Below are 16,949 nucleotides of genomic sequence, written 5' to 3'. Positions count from 1 at the left end.
TTTGATAGGACTCTTTACTGTAGTGTAGTCAGCATTGAGCCTTTAGGATGCACGCGACCACAGAGAAAATATGCAAACATATGCAACATAAAAAAAAAAAAAAAAAAAAAAAAAATATATATATATATATATAGAGAGAGAGAGAGAGAGAGAGAGAGAGAGAGAGAGAGAGAGAGAGAGAGTAACTAAATAGTTACTACACATTAACAAAAACTACGTAACTATTTTAATGTTATAGGTGGGGACAACGTTATGACTAGTCTGTGAGCGATTGTAGACTTATACTAAGGCTAGAATATAGTACTGTAATCTACAGTACAGCTGTTGTAGTTTAAAATGATTCACAGTTCACTAGAGTAACTGGTGATGGTGTGTTAAATGGGCAGAATAAGCAGTCCTTCCAGTGGATGTTTCTTACCTGGCTGACTGCCAGTTGCTGGAGGATCAAAGTAAGCTGACAGTACCCTTTCATCGTTGTTTTGCAGCAGAACAGATCTGACTCGTCAGCTTCCTGTGTGTGACGTCAAGAAAGGTACGGGTTTTATGAAAACAAAACGTTGACCAAGAGCAAATATATTTAGAAATTAACTTTTAAAAGATTAGATTACTAACAGTATGCCGTAGTAAAAGTTTATTGAGATCATCGTTTTATCATGTTAACGGTGAAAACATTTTGAATTTAATTATGGAACATAATTATAGCCTGCACAACGTGTAAAATTTGCTTGACTTTTCTTTCTAAATTGATATACCGATGTTTCACTCCAGACTTAGAGTAGCGATTGCAGTTTATGCTTAAATATAGATTATGAATAACTTATTTTCAAATAAAGTTCGCTTTTTATTTAATTTGGAATGTCTCATACTTTCGAAATACAGTGAACACATGCTTATCATAATCATAACATAATAACTTCAGAAAACACTTAAACTAAAATATTTGGAAACTATGAATTTTAAAATGTAAACAGAAATAAGGAATAGAACAAAAGCAACAGCAAACAAATGTTCAACAAATCAGTGGAAATATTAAAAACAAATAGTGCACTGCATTTACTTGTGCGATGTGTATACCACCAGTGTTGTAAGCACTAGTGTTGCCTAGATCAGTGCTGCGCAAAGTTTTTAAATACTTCCCCCCTTTTACAGCATAGATTTTGTCGCCCCACCCCCACAATATTAAAACGTTAGACCTTAACTTTATATTTTAAAAGGTGTTTTTATTCCCGACTTCGTGTAAATCGCGTAATTTTTTCTTAACACAAAAAAGGCCAGATTTAGCTAAAGATACGCGTATCACAAATTAAACATATAAAATCAGTATAGAAATCTTTTTTTTTTTTTTTTTTTAACATTTAGCGAGTGAACGTTTTGGCATGTTAAACCTGGGTTTCTAACAGATAAATCAGTTAAGTTAAATATTGTGTTTACACTTGGCAAGTCAACAACTAAATTCGTGAAAAAAAAATATATGTAACGTGTATCTTTTTTTGTTTGTTTGTTTGTTTAAACTTGGCGATTGAACATTTACCTGACAGATAAATCTGAAAAACAATATCGTTCAACAATTAAATCTTGGGTTTTCACAAATTAAAGTATGGCAGTGCTTGCTATCTATTAACCAGTTTTAAATTGAAAGCGTTTTAGTTTCGACTTTATTGTTAAAGTTTTCACACCTGCAATACTGTCCTACAGTTACTAGGCTACATGATGCTGCGATCATTCCACTGTGTTATGTTAGTGACATAAGAACATAAGAACCTAAGAAAGTTTACAAATGAGAGGAGGCCATTCGGCCCATCTTGCTCGTTTGGTTGTTAGTAGCTTATTGATCCCAAAATCTCATCAAGCAGCTTCTTGAAGGATCCCAGGGTGTCAGCTTCAACAACATTACTGGGGAGTTGATTCCAGACCTTCACAATTCTCTGTGTAAAAAAGTGCCTCCTATTTTCTATTCTGAATGCCCCTTTGTCTAATCTCCATTTGTGACCCCTGGTCCTTGTTTCTTTTTTCAGGCTGAAAAAGTCCCTTGGGTCGACACTGTCAATACCTTTTAGAATTTTGAATGCTTGAATTAAGTCGCCACGTAGTCTTCTTTGTTCAAGATTAAACAGATTCAATTCTTTTAGCCTGTCTACATATGACATGCCTTTTAAACCCAGAATAATTCTGGTCGCTCATCTTTGCACTCTTTCTAGAGCAGCAATATCTTTTTTATAGCGAGGTGACCAGAACTGCACACAATATTCAAGATGAGGTCTTACTAGTGCATTGTACAGTTTTAAAATTACTTCCCTTGATTTAAATTCAACACTTTTCACAATGTATCCGAGCATCTTGTTAGCCTTTTTTATAGCTTCCCCACATTGTCTAGATGAAGACATTTCTGAGTCAACAAAAACTCCTAGGTCTTTTTCATAGATTCCTTCTCCAATTTCAGTATCTCCCATATGATATTTATAATGTACATTTTTATTTCCTGCGTGCAGTACCTTACACTTTTCTCTATTAAATATCATTTGTCATATGTCTGCCCAGTTCTGAATCTTGTCTACATCATTTTGAATGACCTTTGCTGCTGCAACAGTGTTTGCCACTCCTCCTACTTTTGTGTCGTCTGCAAATTTAACAAGTTTGCTTACTATACCAGAATCTAAATCATTAATGTAGATTAGGAATAGCAGAGGACCTAATACTGATCCCTGTGGTACTCCACTGGTTACCACACTCCATTCTGAGGTTTTTCCTCTAATAAGTACTTTCTGTTTTCTACATGTTAACCACTCCCTAATCCATGTACATGTGTTTCCTTGAATCCCAACTGCGTTCAGTCTGAGAATTAATCTTTTGTGCGGGACTTTGTCAAAAGCTTTCTGGAAATCTAAATAAACCATGTCATATGCTTTGCAATTATCCATTATCGATGTTGCATCCTCAAAAAAATCAAGCAAGTTAGTTAGACACGATCTCCCTTTCCTAAAACCATGTTGACTGTCTCCCAGGACCCTGTTACCATATAGGGAATTTTCCATTTTGGATCTTATTATAGTTTCCATAAGTTTCCATATAATAGAAGTCAGGCTTACTGGTCTGTAGTTACCTGGTTCAGTTTTGTTTCCCTTTTTGTGGATCGGTATTACGTTTGCAATTTTCCAGTCTGTCGGTACCACCCCTGTGTCAAGAGACTGCTGCATGTTCTTGGTTAGCGGTTTGTAAATTACTTCTTTCATTTCTTTGTGTACTACTGGGAGGATCTCATCCGGCCCAGGGGATTTGTTTATTTTAAGAGCTCCTAGTCCCTTTAACACTTCTGCCTCAGTTATGCTAAAGTTATTTAAAACTGGATAGGAACTGGATGACATGTGGGGCATGTTGTCAGTATCTTCCTTTGTAAAAACTTGTGAAAAGTAATCATTTAATATATTTGCTATTTTTTTTTCTTCATCTACGATTTTGCCATTTGTATCTCTTAGCGCCTTCTGGTCAATCTGCTTTCAGCACCTTGAGATTAAGGGACCCTTTAAGATTCTGACTGGACAGAAAACATTTTTAATAAACAAAACCGATCTAAAACAAAATTAAGATAGATTGCTGTTACCCGGCAGGTATATAACCTGCTATTCCCAGATGTTAGATCACTGCCATTAATCATTTCATTTATTTTTCTATGTAACTTAATCCAGCAGTGAACCACCACCATGAGTGCCGACCCTGAAATGGCAGTGTTTGGGGATGCTGCCATCTACCTCAGGAAACCAGAGAGGGAGAGAATCGAGGCGCAAAACAAACCCTTCGATGCCAAGAGTGCCTGTTATGTAACACACCCTACAGAGCTCTACTTAAAAGGTGTTATCCAAAGTAAAGAAGGTGGCAAAGCCACTGTAAAAACTGAAGATGGGCAAGTAAGTGACAGCACAGTACTAAAAACTGCTGCTTACTGCGTACATCAATGTTGCTAACTCCTGTCTGTTTTGCTCTTCAGACTTTAACCGTTAAGGATGACCAAGTCTTCCCTATGAACCCTCCAAAGTATGATAAAATTGAGGACATGGCCATGATGACCCACCTCAATGAAGCAACTGTGCTGTATAACCTCAAAGAGCGTTATAGTGCATGGATGATTTATGTAAGTTTGCTACAGAGACAGTAAACACCCTATTGTAGATTATACTAGTTTTTACAATGATTAATTACTTTTATTATATTTTCTAATTCCAGACTTACTCTGGGCTGTTCTGTGTGACTGTGAACCCCTACAAGTGGCTTCCAGTGTACGACCCATCGGTGGTGAATGCCTATAGAGGCAAAAAGCGGCAGGAGGCTCCCCCACACATTTTCTCCATCTCCGACAATGCCTATCAGTTCATGCTTACTGGTACGTACTGTATGTTAACTGGTATGTATTTCAATAATAAGTCTATTGTGTGAACACATTGGTTTGTATGGTGTCTTTCTATTCTTTTTGTTTGTTTTTTACAGATCGTGAAAACCAGTCGATCTTGATTACGTAAGTAATACAAAGATTTTTTTTTTAAAATCAGTAATAATAACATCTGCTAACACTTTACTGTTGGTTTACCTTCACTCAGTGGAGAATCCGGTGCAGGAAAGACTGTGAACACGAAACGTGTCATCCAGTACTTTGCGACAATCGCAGTTTCTGGTGACAAAAAGAAAGAGAGTACTAGCAAAATGAAGGTAGGGAAATATTTGGCATTTAAACAGTATGTATCACAGTTATACCAGATCCATTCTTCATACACATTTCTCTGTCTAATATAGGGGACCCTTGAGGATCAAATCATTCAAGCCAACCCCCTTCTGGAAGCTTTTGGTAATGCCAAAACAGTGAGAAACGACAACTCGTCTCGCTTTGTAAGTTTTTTTTGTTTGTTTTTTAATATTTTTTAAATGTTACTTATTATTTTACATTATATTACACACAGGCTTTTTTCACCCCCTTCAATTCAGGGTAAATTCATCAGAATTCACTTTGCAACTTCAGGAAAATTGGCTTCTGCTGACATTGAGACCTGTAAGTTTAGTTATTCTCTGCATTAGTACAGAATCCATTTACTTCTGTATCCAACTTCATGAAGTATTACTCAAATTCTGATTCTTTACAGATTTACTGGAGAAGTCCAGAGTAACGTTCCAGCTGTCAGCTGAAAGAAGCTACCATATATTTTATCAAATTATGACTAACCACAAGCCAGAACTTATTGGTAAGAGAATACAGAATAATATTATTAATTTGTTAATGAAATTATCCTGTGTATTTTAACTAAATTTGAAAATCCCCCAGTTGCCAATGTATTTATTGTGAACCGCTAGGCCATATCAGTTATATTAGAAAAGAAACAGGAATAATTTTACATCCCTCTCCCAAGTGTTGCTGGAATGAATGTTTGCAGACAACCCTCACCTGAAAGGAAAAGTGGGTAATGAAAGCTCAAACTCAAAGTTATTTTCCAAATAACAGAAACTTTCTTGAAAATCACATATATTGCCACTAGAACAAAAGAAACCACACGTTTCCGCTGGAATGTTGAACAATTCACTAGGAGCTTTACATTGTGAGAAGAATGCGTGATTCGTTTTCCTGTGATGTTTAATTTTATTTTTCCCCCCAGAAATTCTTCTTATCACCACCAACCCATATGATTACCCCTTTGTCAGCCAAGGGGAGATCAGTGTAAGCAGTATTGATGACCGTGAAGAGTTGATGGCCACAGATGTATGTAATATTGGTGGGCTACAATTTACCATCTTTTAACACCTTACTTTAGGGCTTGTATACTATTTAATAATGCATAGCTTGTCTGTTAATATATGTAGCTACGGACATCCTAAATCGTTCTTATTAGCCACTAATAAGGTAGTAATAAAGCACCATATTGGTGAAATGTTTCATTGCACAGTTATAACACTCATTTTGTAAATCTTTTAATGTAGTTCTTATTATACATTTATCCAACTTTATTGATTATGAAGGATCTAAACTTCATGGTACATTTACATTTTTTAATGTTTCATATGAACATAATTCTTCATATAAGGAACTGTTTTCCATTGCTGTAATCCCTATCTCAAAGCAGCCTTTGCAAAACACAGGCTTAGTTTGGAAATGCTAGAATCAGTTCCCTGATTCAATATGATAATTTTTGAAATAATATTCATGTTACTAAAAATAATATTTTAAAAAAAAAATGAGTGTGGGTTTTTTATAACCAAGAATTTGAGACAAACACAATAAATAACACTACTTCACTTATTCAGTCTTGTAAGCACTGGGGTAAGGGGCTTGAATATATGTCTCAAGGTCACCAAAGTCATCTAAACTATTGATCTAAATCACGGGTTTGTTTTTTTTTTGGAATGCAGGATGCCATTGATATTCTGGGGTTCACTGCTGAAGAAAAAGTGAACATCTACAAGCTAACTGGTGCTGTGTTGCACTATGGTAACATGAAGTTCAAGCAGAAGCAACGTGAGGAGCAGGCAGAGCCTGATGGCACGGAAGGTAACTTACACACCCCCTATGTAAACATTGCATTTAGTGATTGCAGTACTATTACTGCTGCATTTTTATATTTAGTAAATAGGAGCTTGTTTATTCTTTAAAATCATACATTCAAAATATCACACTGCAGCTTAACTCTACAGGAATCAAATTCATTTCAAACGAAACCTCACTTTAAGGTCATCCTACCTGTTTCAGTTGCTGATAAAATCGCTTACCTAATGGGACTCAACTCGGCAGACTTGCTCAAAGCTTTGTGCTACCCGAGAGTGAAAGTGGGGAATGAGTATGTGACCAAGGGGCAGACTGTTCAGCAGGTAATGTGTTTACACTCAAACCACATGTCCAGACTGCATTTCACTACATGCAATGTATTCTTACATGAAACAATACAACATATTTTGTCTTATTAGGTAAATAATGCTGTTGGTGCTCTGGCTAAATCAGTCTATGAGAAAATGTTCTTGTGGATGGTTGTCCGTATTAACCAGATGCTGGATACTAAACAGTCCAGACAATTCTACATTGGTGTCCTGGACATTGCAGGTTTTGAGATTTTTGATGTAAGTGCTGTAGCTTTTTTTTACACAATGTTAATTTTATACAGAGAGATTACAGATCACGTGACATGCAAACATTTTTTTGTTTTGTTTTGTTTTTTTTTAATATTTAGTTCAATAGCTTGGAACAGCTGTGCATCAACTTCACCAATGAGAAACTGCAACAGTTCTTCAACCATCACATGTTTGTGCTGGAGCAAGAGGAGTACAAAAAGGAAGGAATTGAATGGGAATTTATTGACTTCGGAATGGACTTGGCAGCTTGCATTGAACTTATTGAAAAGGTATACAATTGAAATTGAGAAATGCATGCACATCCACTGTACATGATGTATTTTCTGCACACTCAGCTGGCTTATCTGATGTTTTTATATATTGTTGTATCTACTAGCCATTGGGTATTTTCTCCATCCTTGAAGAGGAGTGCATGTTCCCCAAGGCTTCAGACACCTCCTTCAAGGCCAAGCTCTATGACCAGCATCTTGGCAAAAGCAGCTGCTTCCAGAAACCCAAGCCTACCAAAGGCAAGGCTGAGGCCCACTTCTCGCTGATACACTATGCTGGTACTGTGGACTACAACGTCAGTGGCTGGCTGGAGAAGAACAAGGACCCGCTGAATGAAACTGTTATTCAGCTGTACCAGAAAGCTTCGCTGAAACTGTTGGGAACCCTGTATGCCAGCTATGCTGCAGCTGATGCAGGTATTGTATTTATTGTTTTCTTAATCAGCCTTTAAAATGATCAGTACAAAATATATATTTAGTGCTTTACTTCACTTGACAACAGTGAGAAATAAGTGAGTTATATATAAGTCACAGATCACATTTCCAGAAAATATAGTTGAATATAACATAGTTGAATTGAAGTGAAGTCTAGTTAAGTACATAGATATTTCATTCTAAAAAAAGTGCAAGGGCACTGCAGGTTTTGCTATTTGAGCATCAAACGTGTTTAATTCATTTCATGTACAGCTATGGCAAAAACTATTGCCTCACCTTATAGAATTAGCACATTATGCTTCATAAAAAGTAGAATGAAACATGCTGAATAATGTTGTGTTTACATATTGCATTACATACCGCATCCATATATTTTAAATTAAAAAAACTGACATTTCAAATCGAATATGAAATAATGTACTACTATTATGGCTTCTGGTAGACTTTTGTAATATCATTTTGTAGTTTCTTTGATTACTCGATGTTTAATAAAAAGCTAAACTATGATCATATAGTTTTAAAAAAGGAATGTCTCAATCCTAAAATTCTAGGTGATGTAAAACTTTTGGTCATCGCTGCATTCTTTTAATATGATGCCTGTGAATGTGCTCATGACATGGTGAGCACTGCCTGCCAGTCAGCCCTGCTCCTTTGTCAACCAAGACAGCGAATGGGTCAAATTGCAGGCTGGTTTAGTGATAGTTACAGTAAGGCCACTACACCCATTTTGTCTGGGACTTGAATTGGATTAGAACCCAGGCATCTAGACATGATTTTGATATGAATTGCCAGTGAATCGACCTGCTTTGTCTGCAGAATCTGGTGCTGCAAAAAAGGGTAGCAAGAAGAAGGGTGCTTCCTTCCAAACAGTGTCTGCACTCTTCAGAGTAAGTCCTTTAACCTCCCTTCTTTCTCCTTTTGGGAAAGTATGAATCTTAAGTGTAGGTAAAGTCACTGCAAAAAAACACATGGGAATAAAAAACAAGTCAGAACAACTGCAGAAATTTTATCAAATACTTGCAGACTTTAAGAACTTTCAGACTAAATCTAGAAGTATTGTGGTAGTTTGTAAGATAAAACTAGTACATCATGTATCCTAACAGGAGAACTTAAACAAACTGATGTCCAACTTAAGGAGTACTCATCCACACTTTGTGAGATGCATAATTCCCAATGAAACAAAGACACCAGGTAACTAATAGAGATGCAACTATATATTGTAGTGTGATTGCACAATTTTCAAATACTATATGTTTTATGTATATATATATATATATATATATATATATATATATATATATATATATATATATATATATATATATATATATATATATATATATTGTTTTTTAACAATTGACTGTAATTCTAGGTGCAATGGAAAACCATTTAGTTATCCATCAACTGAGGTGCAATGGTGTGTTGGAAGGCATCAGAATCTGCAGAAAGGGATTCCCAAGCAGAATCCTCTATGGGGACTTCAAGCAAAGGTATTCATAATGTTCTTCTTTAAATACTTTTGCATTTCTCAACAAACCTTTTGAAAGTGCAATGTATAATAAATCTTTTCACCATAATAGATACAAAGTATTAAACGCAAGCGCCATCCCAGAGGGTCAGTTCATTGACAGCAAGAAAGCATCTGAGAAGCTTTTGGGGTCGATCGATGTTGATCACAATCAGTATAAGTTTGGACATACCAAGGTAAACATGGAAATGTACATTTACCTTTCATTTTAAATTTACATTACAATAATGAAATGCTAACTTTATCAGAGTGATAATGAATGAGGAATGCATTGTAATATTGCAACATGATTGAGACAACCATGTAACATAAGGTATTATGGACTGCTTTTTGTACTACATTTGTATTGCATCATCCTTTACCATGCGTCTCCTGATTACAGGTGTTCTTCAAAGCTGGTCTGCTGGGTACCCTGGAGGAGATGCGAGATGAAAAACTGGCAAAACTCATCACTTGTACTCAGGCTCAATGCCGGGGTTTTCTGATGAGAGTGGAATTCCAAAAGATGATGGAAAGGAGGTGAATAATGTTTTTTCTACTAGTAAAACATGTATATTATATGAACCAAACACCTTCATTGAAGTGGAATTTGTTTTTAGGGAGTCAATTTTCACCATCCAATACAACATCCGTTCATTCATGAATGTGAAACACTGGCCATGGATGAAGCTGTACTTCAAGATCAAGCCGCTCCTGAAGAGCGCAGAAACTGAAAAGGAATTTGCTATCATGAAGGAAGAATTCGCCAAGTGTAAAGAAGATCTGGCTAAGTCAGAAGCAAAGAGGAAGGAGCTTGAGCAGAAAATGGTTTCTCTGATGCAAGAAAAGAATGACCTGCTGTTACAAGTCCAGTCTGTAAGCACATATTTTGTACTATAGCTTTTTAGTATAATCCTTTCATTTCTCCATGTGGGTGAACACAGAATTCAGTAGATGTGAGGAACTAATCTCCTAGTTCAGGATTTGCCAAATGTCTTATTACTGCACACATTTTGTTGACCGGTATTGGTTGAACATTTCTTATTATGCTTATAGTAAAATGTTAACAACATCTTTACAGGAATCTGAAGGTCTCGCTGATTCTGAGGAAAGATGTGAAGGGCTGATCAAAAGCAAAATCCAGCTTGAGGCTAAAATGAAAGAGATAGCAGAGAGACTGGAAGATGAGGAGGAATTAAATTCTGAACTGACTGCAAAGAAGAGGAAACTGGAAGATGAGTGCTCTGAGCTGAAGAAAGACATTGATGACCTAGAACTTACACTGGCCAAAGTTGAGAAGGAGAAACATGCCACTGAAAATAAGGTTAGGATTTTAACAAATGATATGCCATAAAATGTAATATGATTCACTGCAGTGCAAGTTATTTGTATATGCTTGAAACTTTCATATAGGTTAAAAATCTTGCTGAAGAAATGGCTTCACTTGATGAAATAATTGCAAAATTAACCAAGGAGAAGAAAGCCCTCCAAGAGGCACACCAACAGACCCTTGATGACCTGCAAGCAGAGGAGGACAAAGTCAATGCTCTGACAAAAGCAAAGTCTAAGCTTGAGCAACAAGTTGATGATGTAAGTGCTGTTTACAATGCAATCTCTATACATTTAGTTTTCTCATTTTATCAAATTAAGGTATTTTTATCATTTTGTTTAGCTTGAAGGTTCACTGGAACAAGAAAAGAAACTTCGCATGGACCTTGAGAGAGCCAAAAGAAAGCTTGAAGGGGATTTGAAACTTGCCCAGGAAACCATAATGGATCTGGAAAATGAAAAGCAGCAAGCAGAGGAGAAGATAAAGAAGTACAATTTTTAACATATATCTGTTAGAAATATTTGAAGTAAATGTAAATGAACTAGGAACTCATACCATTTATTTTTTCACTTGACAGAAAGGACTTTGAAATAAGTCAGCTTCTTGGGAAAATTGAAGATGAACAGGTGTTAGGGGCCCAAATGCAAAAAAAGATTAAGGAGCTACAGGTATTATTGAAAATGACAATATTGTTTTCGGAAAAAAAAAAGTTATTATTATTATTTTTTTGTTTCGTTTTATTCCACCTACTACTTTTCCTTTTCCTAGGCTCGTATTGAAGAGCTTGAAGAAGAGATTGAGGCTGAACGTGCGGCTCGGGCCAAGGTTGAGAAGCAAAGAGCTGATCTTTCCAGGGAACTTGAGGAGATCAGTGAAAGGCTTGAAGAAGCTGGTGGTGCAACTTCAGCCCAGATTGAAATGAACAAGAAGCGTGAAGCCGAGTTCCAGAAAATGCGGCGTGATCTTGAGGAGTCTACTCTGCAGCATGAAGCTACTGCTGCTGCACTTCGTAAGAAGCAAGCAGACAGCGTGGCTGAGCTTGGAGAGCAGATCGACAACCTTCAGCGTGTGAAACAGAAGCTGGAGAAGGAAAAAAGTGAACTTAAAATGGAAGTGGATGATCTTTCAAGCAACATGGAAGCTGTATCTAAGTCCAAGGTAAAAATCAAGAAATGTCTGTACTCTCTGTACATCAATATAACATTTTGTTCATAGTAATTCTTTTCATGTTTTATTGAAAGGCTAATCTGGAGAAGATATGTCGTACGCTTGAGGACCAACTTAGTGAAACAAAATCAAAGAATGATGACAATGTTCGTCAGATGAATGACCTTAGTGCTCAAAGAGCAAAACTTCACACAGAGAATGGTATGTGTTTTACTAACAGCATTATGTAATTTTATGTATTGAAATGACAAGAATATTTTAAAAGAAACTGAACATATATTTTTTAGGTGAATTATCTCGTCAACTAGACGAGAGAGAAGCTTTGGTTTCTCAGTTGACAAGAAGCAAACAGGCTTTCACTCAGCAAATTGAGGAACTTAAGAGGCAACTGGAGGAAGAAACAAAAGTAATATTGTAATTTTTATTATAAATCTTGAATATCTTTAATTTCTATGAAGTGAAATTCTTCTAATAAAATATGTAATGCTTCAGTCATTTTTGTATTTTTACATTTTTATGGTCATTTTTTTTAAGGCCAAGACTGCCCTGGCACACAGTTTACAATCAGCCCGCCATGACTGTGACCTGCTTCGGGAGCAATATGAGGAGGAGCAGGAAGCCAAGTCTGAGCTGCAACGGGGTATGTCCAAGGCTAATAATGAAGTGGCTCAGTGGAGAACCAAATATGAAACTGATGCGATCCAACGCACGGAGGAACTTGAAGAAGCAAAGTAATTAACCACAGTTTACTTGCACATGTATATACATTTTAATTCTTAAATCTTTCTCTAACCATGAACAATTTACACAGGAAAAAGCTGGCACAACGCCTGCAAGATGCTGAGGAACACATTGAGGCTGTGAACTCAAAGTGTTCCTCGTTGGAAAAGACCAAGCAAAGGCTACAGGGTGAAGTTGAAGACCTCATGGTTGATGTAGAAAGAGCAAATGCCCAGGCTGCAGCTCTTGACAAGAAGCAAAGGAACTTTGACAAGGTACGCAAAAGTCATAAATTAAATCTTGTCTTGCCTAGTTGGTGAGTTCACAACTTCTCAGTTTACCCCTCATCTTTAAAAATAAAATATTCCAGGTTCTTGCAGACTGGAAGCAGAAGTATGAAGAAAGCCAGGCCGAGCTGGAAGCTGCTCTGAAAGAGGCTCGTTCTCTGAGCACTGAGCTGTTCAAGCTGAAGAATTCCTATGAAGAAGCTTTAGATCAACTGGAAACCTTTAAACGGGAGAACAAGAACTTACAGCGTGAGTCTCAACCAGATCATAAACTTTTCAATATCATACACAGTATGATTATTATACATGTTTTGATTACAATGTGTAATCCTGCTTGGAACTAACCCTAAAATGATACTTTGTCCTATTAACACCATTAGTTCAGAACGACTATATGTGTGATAAATATATGTCTTTGCCTTTAGCAGAGCCTTTGCTTGAAACTGTTACAATTTTCTTTTTCTTTGATACCCATCTCATGTAGTCTACTGAACAAAACCCCCAAAACGATGTGGTCTCTACACCCATCACCCATATACCATTACAATAGCTACAACAAGCCATGAAGATAGAGCTATATTACTGAACAACAGTTTTGCTTTTTAAAACAACATTTTTGTTATTATTATTATTATTATTATTATTATTATTATTATTATTATTATTATAGAGGAAATATCCGATCTTACTGAACAGATTGGTGAGAGTGGAAAAACTATCCATGAACTGGAAAAGGCTAAGAAGCAAACTGAATTGGAAAAGATAGAAATTCAAACCGCCTTGGAGGAAGCTGAGGTATTTGTTTTGAAAAATAAGAAATCAAGTTTTCATGTGACAATTTCTGTTACGTTTGTAAACATTCACAAATATTTCATTAACAGGCATCTTTGGAACATGAAGAGTCAAAGATTCTTCGCATCCAGCTTGAACTGACCCAGGTGAAGTCTGAAGTTGACAGGAAGATTGCTGAGAAAGACGAAGAGCTTGAACAGATCAAAAGAAACAGCCAGCGGATTATCGACTCAATGCAGAGCACCCTTGATTCTGAAATTAGGAGCAGGAATGATGCCTTAAGATTAAAGAAGAAGATGGAGGGAGATCTCAATGAAATGGAAATTCAGCTGAGCCATGCCAACCGCCAAGCTGCAGAAGCTCAGAAACAACTTAGGAATGTCCAAGGTCAACTCAAGGTATGGAGAATTTCCGTTAGTCACTAAGGCCAACTGTTAAGTAGCTCTCCCGTTTTTAACCAACATTTTTTTTCCAACCAGGATGCCACACTCCAGCTGGATGATGCTATCCGTGGACAGGAAGATATGAAGGAGCAGCTTGCCATGGTGGAACGCAGGAACACCCTGATGCAGACTGAAATTGAAGAGCTGAGGGTTGCCCTAGAACAGGCAGAGAGAGGCCGCAAGGTGGCTGAGCAGGAGCTGCTTGATGCCAGTGAGCGGGTGCAGCTGCTGCACTCTCAGGTTGATTGAATTTCTTTATTATCAGTTTTACAATTGTGTTTCTTTTTCGTTATGTATCACCTGACACTTACATTGTGCACCTCAACCCTTTACAGAATACCAGTCTCATCAACACAAAGAAGAAACTTGAGAATGACGTTAGCCAGCTTCAAGGTGAAGTAGATGAAACCATCCAGGAGGCAAGAAATGCAGAAGAAAAAGCCAAGAAAGCTATAACTGATGTGAGTCACAGTCTTATCACCTGTCTTGTGTATCTATGCATACCTGATAGTAAAAAAAAAAACAAAGGTATTATATATTTCTGTTTTGTCTAATTTCAGGCAGCCATGATGGCAGAGGAGCTGAAGAAGGAACAGGACACCAGCGCCCACCTGGAGAGAATGAAGAAGAACCTGGATGTGACAGTGAAGGACCTCCAGCACCGCCTGGAAGAGGCTGAGCAGCTGGCAATGAAGGGTGGAAAGAAACAGCTCCAGAAATTGGAAGCTCGGGTAACTTTACCATGATGATAAGTACTTTAATTGTCAAAATATGGAAGAGAAACTTGTGGTAACATCTGATATCATTTCAAGGTGCGTGAGCTGGAGAATGAACTTGAAGCTGAGCAAAGACGTGGTGCTGATGCCATAAAAGGTGTCCGGAAATATGAAAGAAGGGTGAAGGAGCTCACCTACCAGGTAATACTCTGGTTGTAGAAAGTTTCAGTATAACTGTATTAGATTTAGACATTAGTAACACACAGTGGGTTATTGGTAATATATAATATGTTAATGCTTTTAGTGTGAAGAAGACAATAAGAATGTCCACAGGCTCCAAGACTTGGTCGACAAGCTGCAGCTGAAAGTGAAAGCTTATAAGAGGCAGGCCGAGGAAGCTGTAAGTGCTTTAAATTTGAAATATAACTTTTTCTTGAGACTCAATTACATATGAAGTCAAACCTTTAAAAGCTTAACTGTGTCGATTGACCTTTTCTTTTAGAATGTGTTGATCTATAATAATCTTAATTTCATTGCAATTGGAAAAGCGGTTTTTCAGATATATGGACTTGCATACTAAATTAACAAACCTGTTTTATGGTACAGGTACAATTAACCATATACTGCACTTCTCTGGACCTGAGAGTATACATTAGGATACAGCTCACTGTATTTGCCTTTCAGGAGGAACAAGCCAATACCCACCTGTCCAAGTTCAGGAAGGTGCAGCATGAGCTTGAAGAAGCTGAGGAGCGTGCTGATATTGCTGAATCCCAGGTCAACAAGCTGAGGGCTAAGAGCCGTGAGCTGGGTTCAAAGGTATGCAATAAACACCTGTCTGAATACATACTAAAACAATAAAGTAAAACATACATATTCAATATGTTAAGGTCAAATTATTCAGCAAGTTTCATTAGACTTTATGAAGCAAAATTAATTCATTCTATAGGGTAATGAAAACATTTGGCCAAATCTCAAGATATTTAAGCAGCAGACAAAACAGCAAGTAAAAGCAAGTGAAAAGGGGTATGATAAGAATAATATATTCTAAACCTCATGGTTCCAAGTATTCCACAGGTACATTCCCTCTAAAAGCACGATACTCACTTAAACCTTCACTTTGTCTTTTGCCTTTGGGCTCGTAATGCCTGTTGTGTTGTCCCTTAATGCTTAAAGGATTTGATAAATGACATCACTTTGCCAAAAGATCCATACAGGATACCTTTGGAATGGCTACACTATTATATTTGATATGTTAATTGCTATTCATACTTCAAAAACATTTGGTAGTCATAAACTATCAGTTTATTACTAAAATCAGCCTTCTACCCCTAAAAATATGATTAGTGTGCTATTTAAAGAGGGAAGTCTATGGATGCAGTGCTTGGATTAAAGATACAAGTTTGCTTGCTGTTATGTATCACAGTACATACCTAATTTGTGTTTTATTTTACAGGGCAAAGAGGCAGAAAAGTGAAGAAACCAAAAGATTTGCAACCAGGGAAATTCATAGAATATGAATTTCTGTTTGAAGTTGTGTAGTTTCTGTGTTCACACTATTAGTTCCCATGCATATTCTTCTGGTCTTTGCAGTGTGTTTTCTTTATTTTCTTAAACCCGTGTGAAATATTTGTACATTACATGGTTCAGTTCTTCAGAGCATCTCCACACGACTTGTTAGAGAGTAGTTGTATCTTGGGCAGACATGTTCATGTAACAGGAGCCAAGTGCACAAAATTACCCAAGTGGTTTAATGTTAGATTTTACAGACTGTCTACACCAGTTCAGGATGGGTACACACTGAAAATATATAAAATAAATACAAAAAATAGAAATACAAAAACACTTCTGACAATGATTCTTACAACCTGCTCACACAAAGTTAAAATTCTGATGTACTTTGTCACAATATATTGAAAAGGTACTTATATGGTACTGTTGATTATTTTTTTTTGTTCCAATATGTCATAGAAATTGTAATGCTTTTAAATGCTGGTTATTTAATAAATAGTCCTTTGTTTGCACATTAGGCTTTTTTTTGTTCCTCAAATGGCAAAGACGCAGAAGAATAAGAAACATCCTAAGATCTGTACCAGAGGTATTCATACAATATGAATTCTCGTTTGAAGTAGTTTCTCTGTTAGAATTGCATGTTTTATTAATAAAATAGTTCCCTTGCATCTTC

General features: G+C 36.7%; 1 protein-coding gene across 1 annotated transcript in view; it reads left to right on the top strand.

The window, feature by feature from the left end:
* The window catches only part of LOC121296395 (myosin heavy chain, fast skeletal muscle-like), a 16,983-nt gene extending 34 nt beyond the window's left edge, over positions 1-16,949 (top strand). Inside the window, exons 2-41 of the mRNA XM_041221907.1 lie at positions 486-532; positions 3,684-3,902; positions 3,983-4,126; positions 4,219-4,375; positions 4,480-4,507; positions 4,590-4,698; positions 4,783-4,875; positions 4,972-5,035; positions 5,127-5,225; positions 5,634-5,737; positions 6,385-6,523; positions 6,722-6,840; positions 6,937-7,086; positions 7,197-7,367; positions 7,475-7,784; positions 8,619-8,689; positions 8,906-8,993; positions 9,175-9,292; positions 9,383-9,506; positions 9,713-9,849; positions 9,930-10,185; positions 10,391-10,633; positions 10,723-10,899; positions 10,982-11,127; positions 11,217-11,307; positions 11,408-11,797; positions 11,881-12,007; positions 12,094-12,212; positions 12,341-12,537; positions 12,618-12,801; positions 12,897-13,062; positions 13,484-13,608; positions 13,695-14,003; positions 14,085-14,288; positions 14,384-14,509; positions 14,609-14,779; positions 14,861-14,965; positions 15,069-15,164; positions 15,449-15,583; positions 16,221-16,949. Coding sequence (XP_041077841.1) covers positions 3,699-3,902; positions 3,983-4,126; positions 4,219-4,375; positions 4,480-4,507; positions 4,590-4,698; positions 4,783-4,875; positions 4,972-5,035; positions 5,127-5,225; positions 5,634-5,737; positions 6,385-6,523; positions 6,722-6,840; positions 6,937-7,086; positions 7,197-7,367; positions 7,475-7,784; positions 8,619-8,689; positions 8,906-8,993; positions 9,175-9,292; positions 9,383-9,506; positions 9,713-9,849; positions 9,930-10,185; positions 10,391-10,633; positions 10,723-10,899; positions 10,982-11,127; positions 11,217-11,307; positions 11,408-11,797; positions 11,881-12,007; positions 12,094-12,212; positions 12,341-12,537; positions 12,618-12,801; positions 12,897-13,062; positions 13,484-13,608; positions 13,695-14,003; positions 14,085-14,288; positions 14,384-14,509; positions 14,609-14,779; positions 14,861-14,965; positions 15,069-15,164; positions 15,449-15,583; positions 16,221-16,241 — 5,817 coding nt within the window. The 5' untranslated portion in view covers positions 486-532; positions 3,684-3,698 and the 3' untranslated portion in view covers positions 16,242-16,949. The remainder of the gene's footprint in view (positions 1-485; positions 533-3,683; positions 3,903-3,982; positions 4,127-4,218; positions 4,376-4,479; positions 4,508-4,589; positions 4,699-4,782; positions 4,876-4,971; positions 5,036-5,126; positions 5,226-5,633; positions 5,738-6,384; positions 6,524-6,721; positions 6,841-6,936; positions 7,087-7,196; positions 7,368-7,474; positions 7,785-8,618; positions 8,690-8,905; positions 8,994-9,174; positions 9,293-9,382; positions 9,507-9,712; positions 9,850-9,929; positions 10,186-10,390; positions 10,634-10,722; positions 10,900-10,981; positions 11,128-11,216; positions 11,308-11,407; positions 11,798-11,880; positions 12,008-12,093; positions 12,213-12,340; positions 12,538-12,617; positions 12,802-12,896; positions 13,063-13,483; positions 13,609-13,694; positions 14,004-14,084; positions 14,289-14,383; positions 14,510-14,608; positions 14,780-14,860; positions 14,966-15,068; positions 15,165-15,448; positions 15,584-16,220) is intronic.

Source organism: Polyodon spathula, chromosome 21 (genome assembly GCF_017654505.1).
Source record: "Polyodon spathula isolate WHYD16114869_AA chromosome 21, ASM1765450v1, whole genome shotgun sequence".
Taxonomy (NCBI): Eukaryota; Metazoa; Chordata; class Actinopteri; order Acipenseriformes; family Polyodontidae; genus Polyodon; species Polyodon spathula.
The sequence above is the reverse complement of the archived record's forward strand: the minus strand, read 5'-3'. Positions and strand labels throughout refer to the sequence as shown.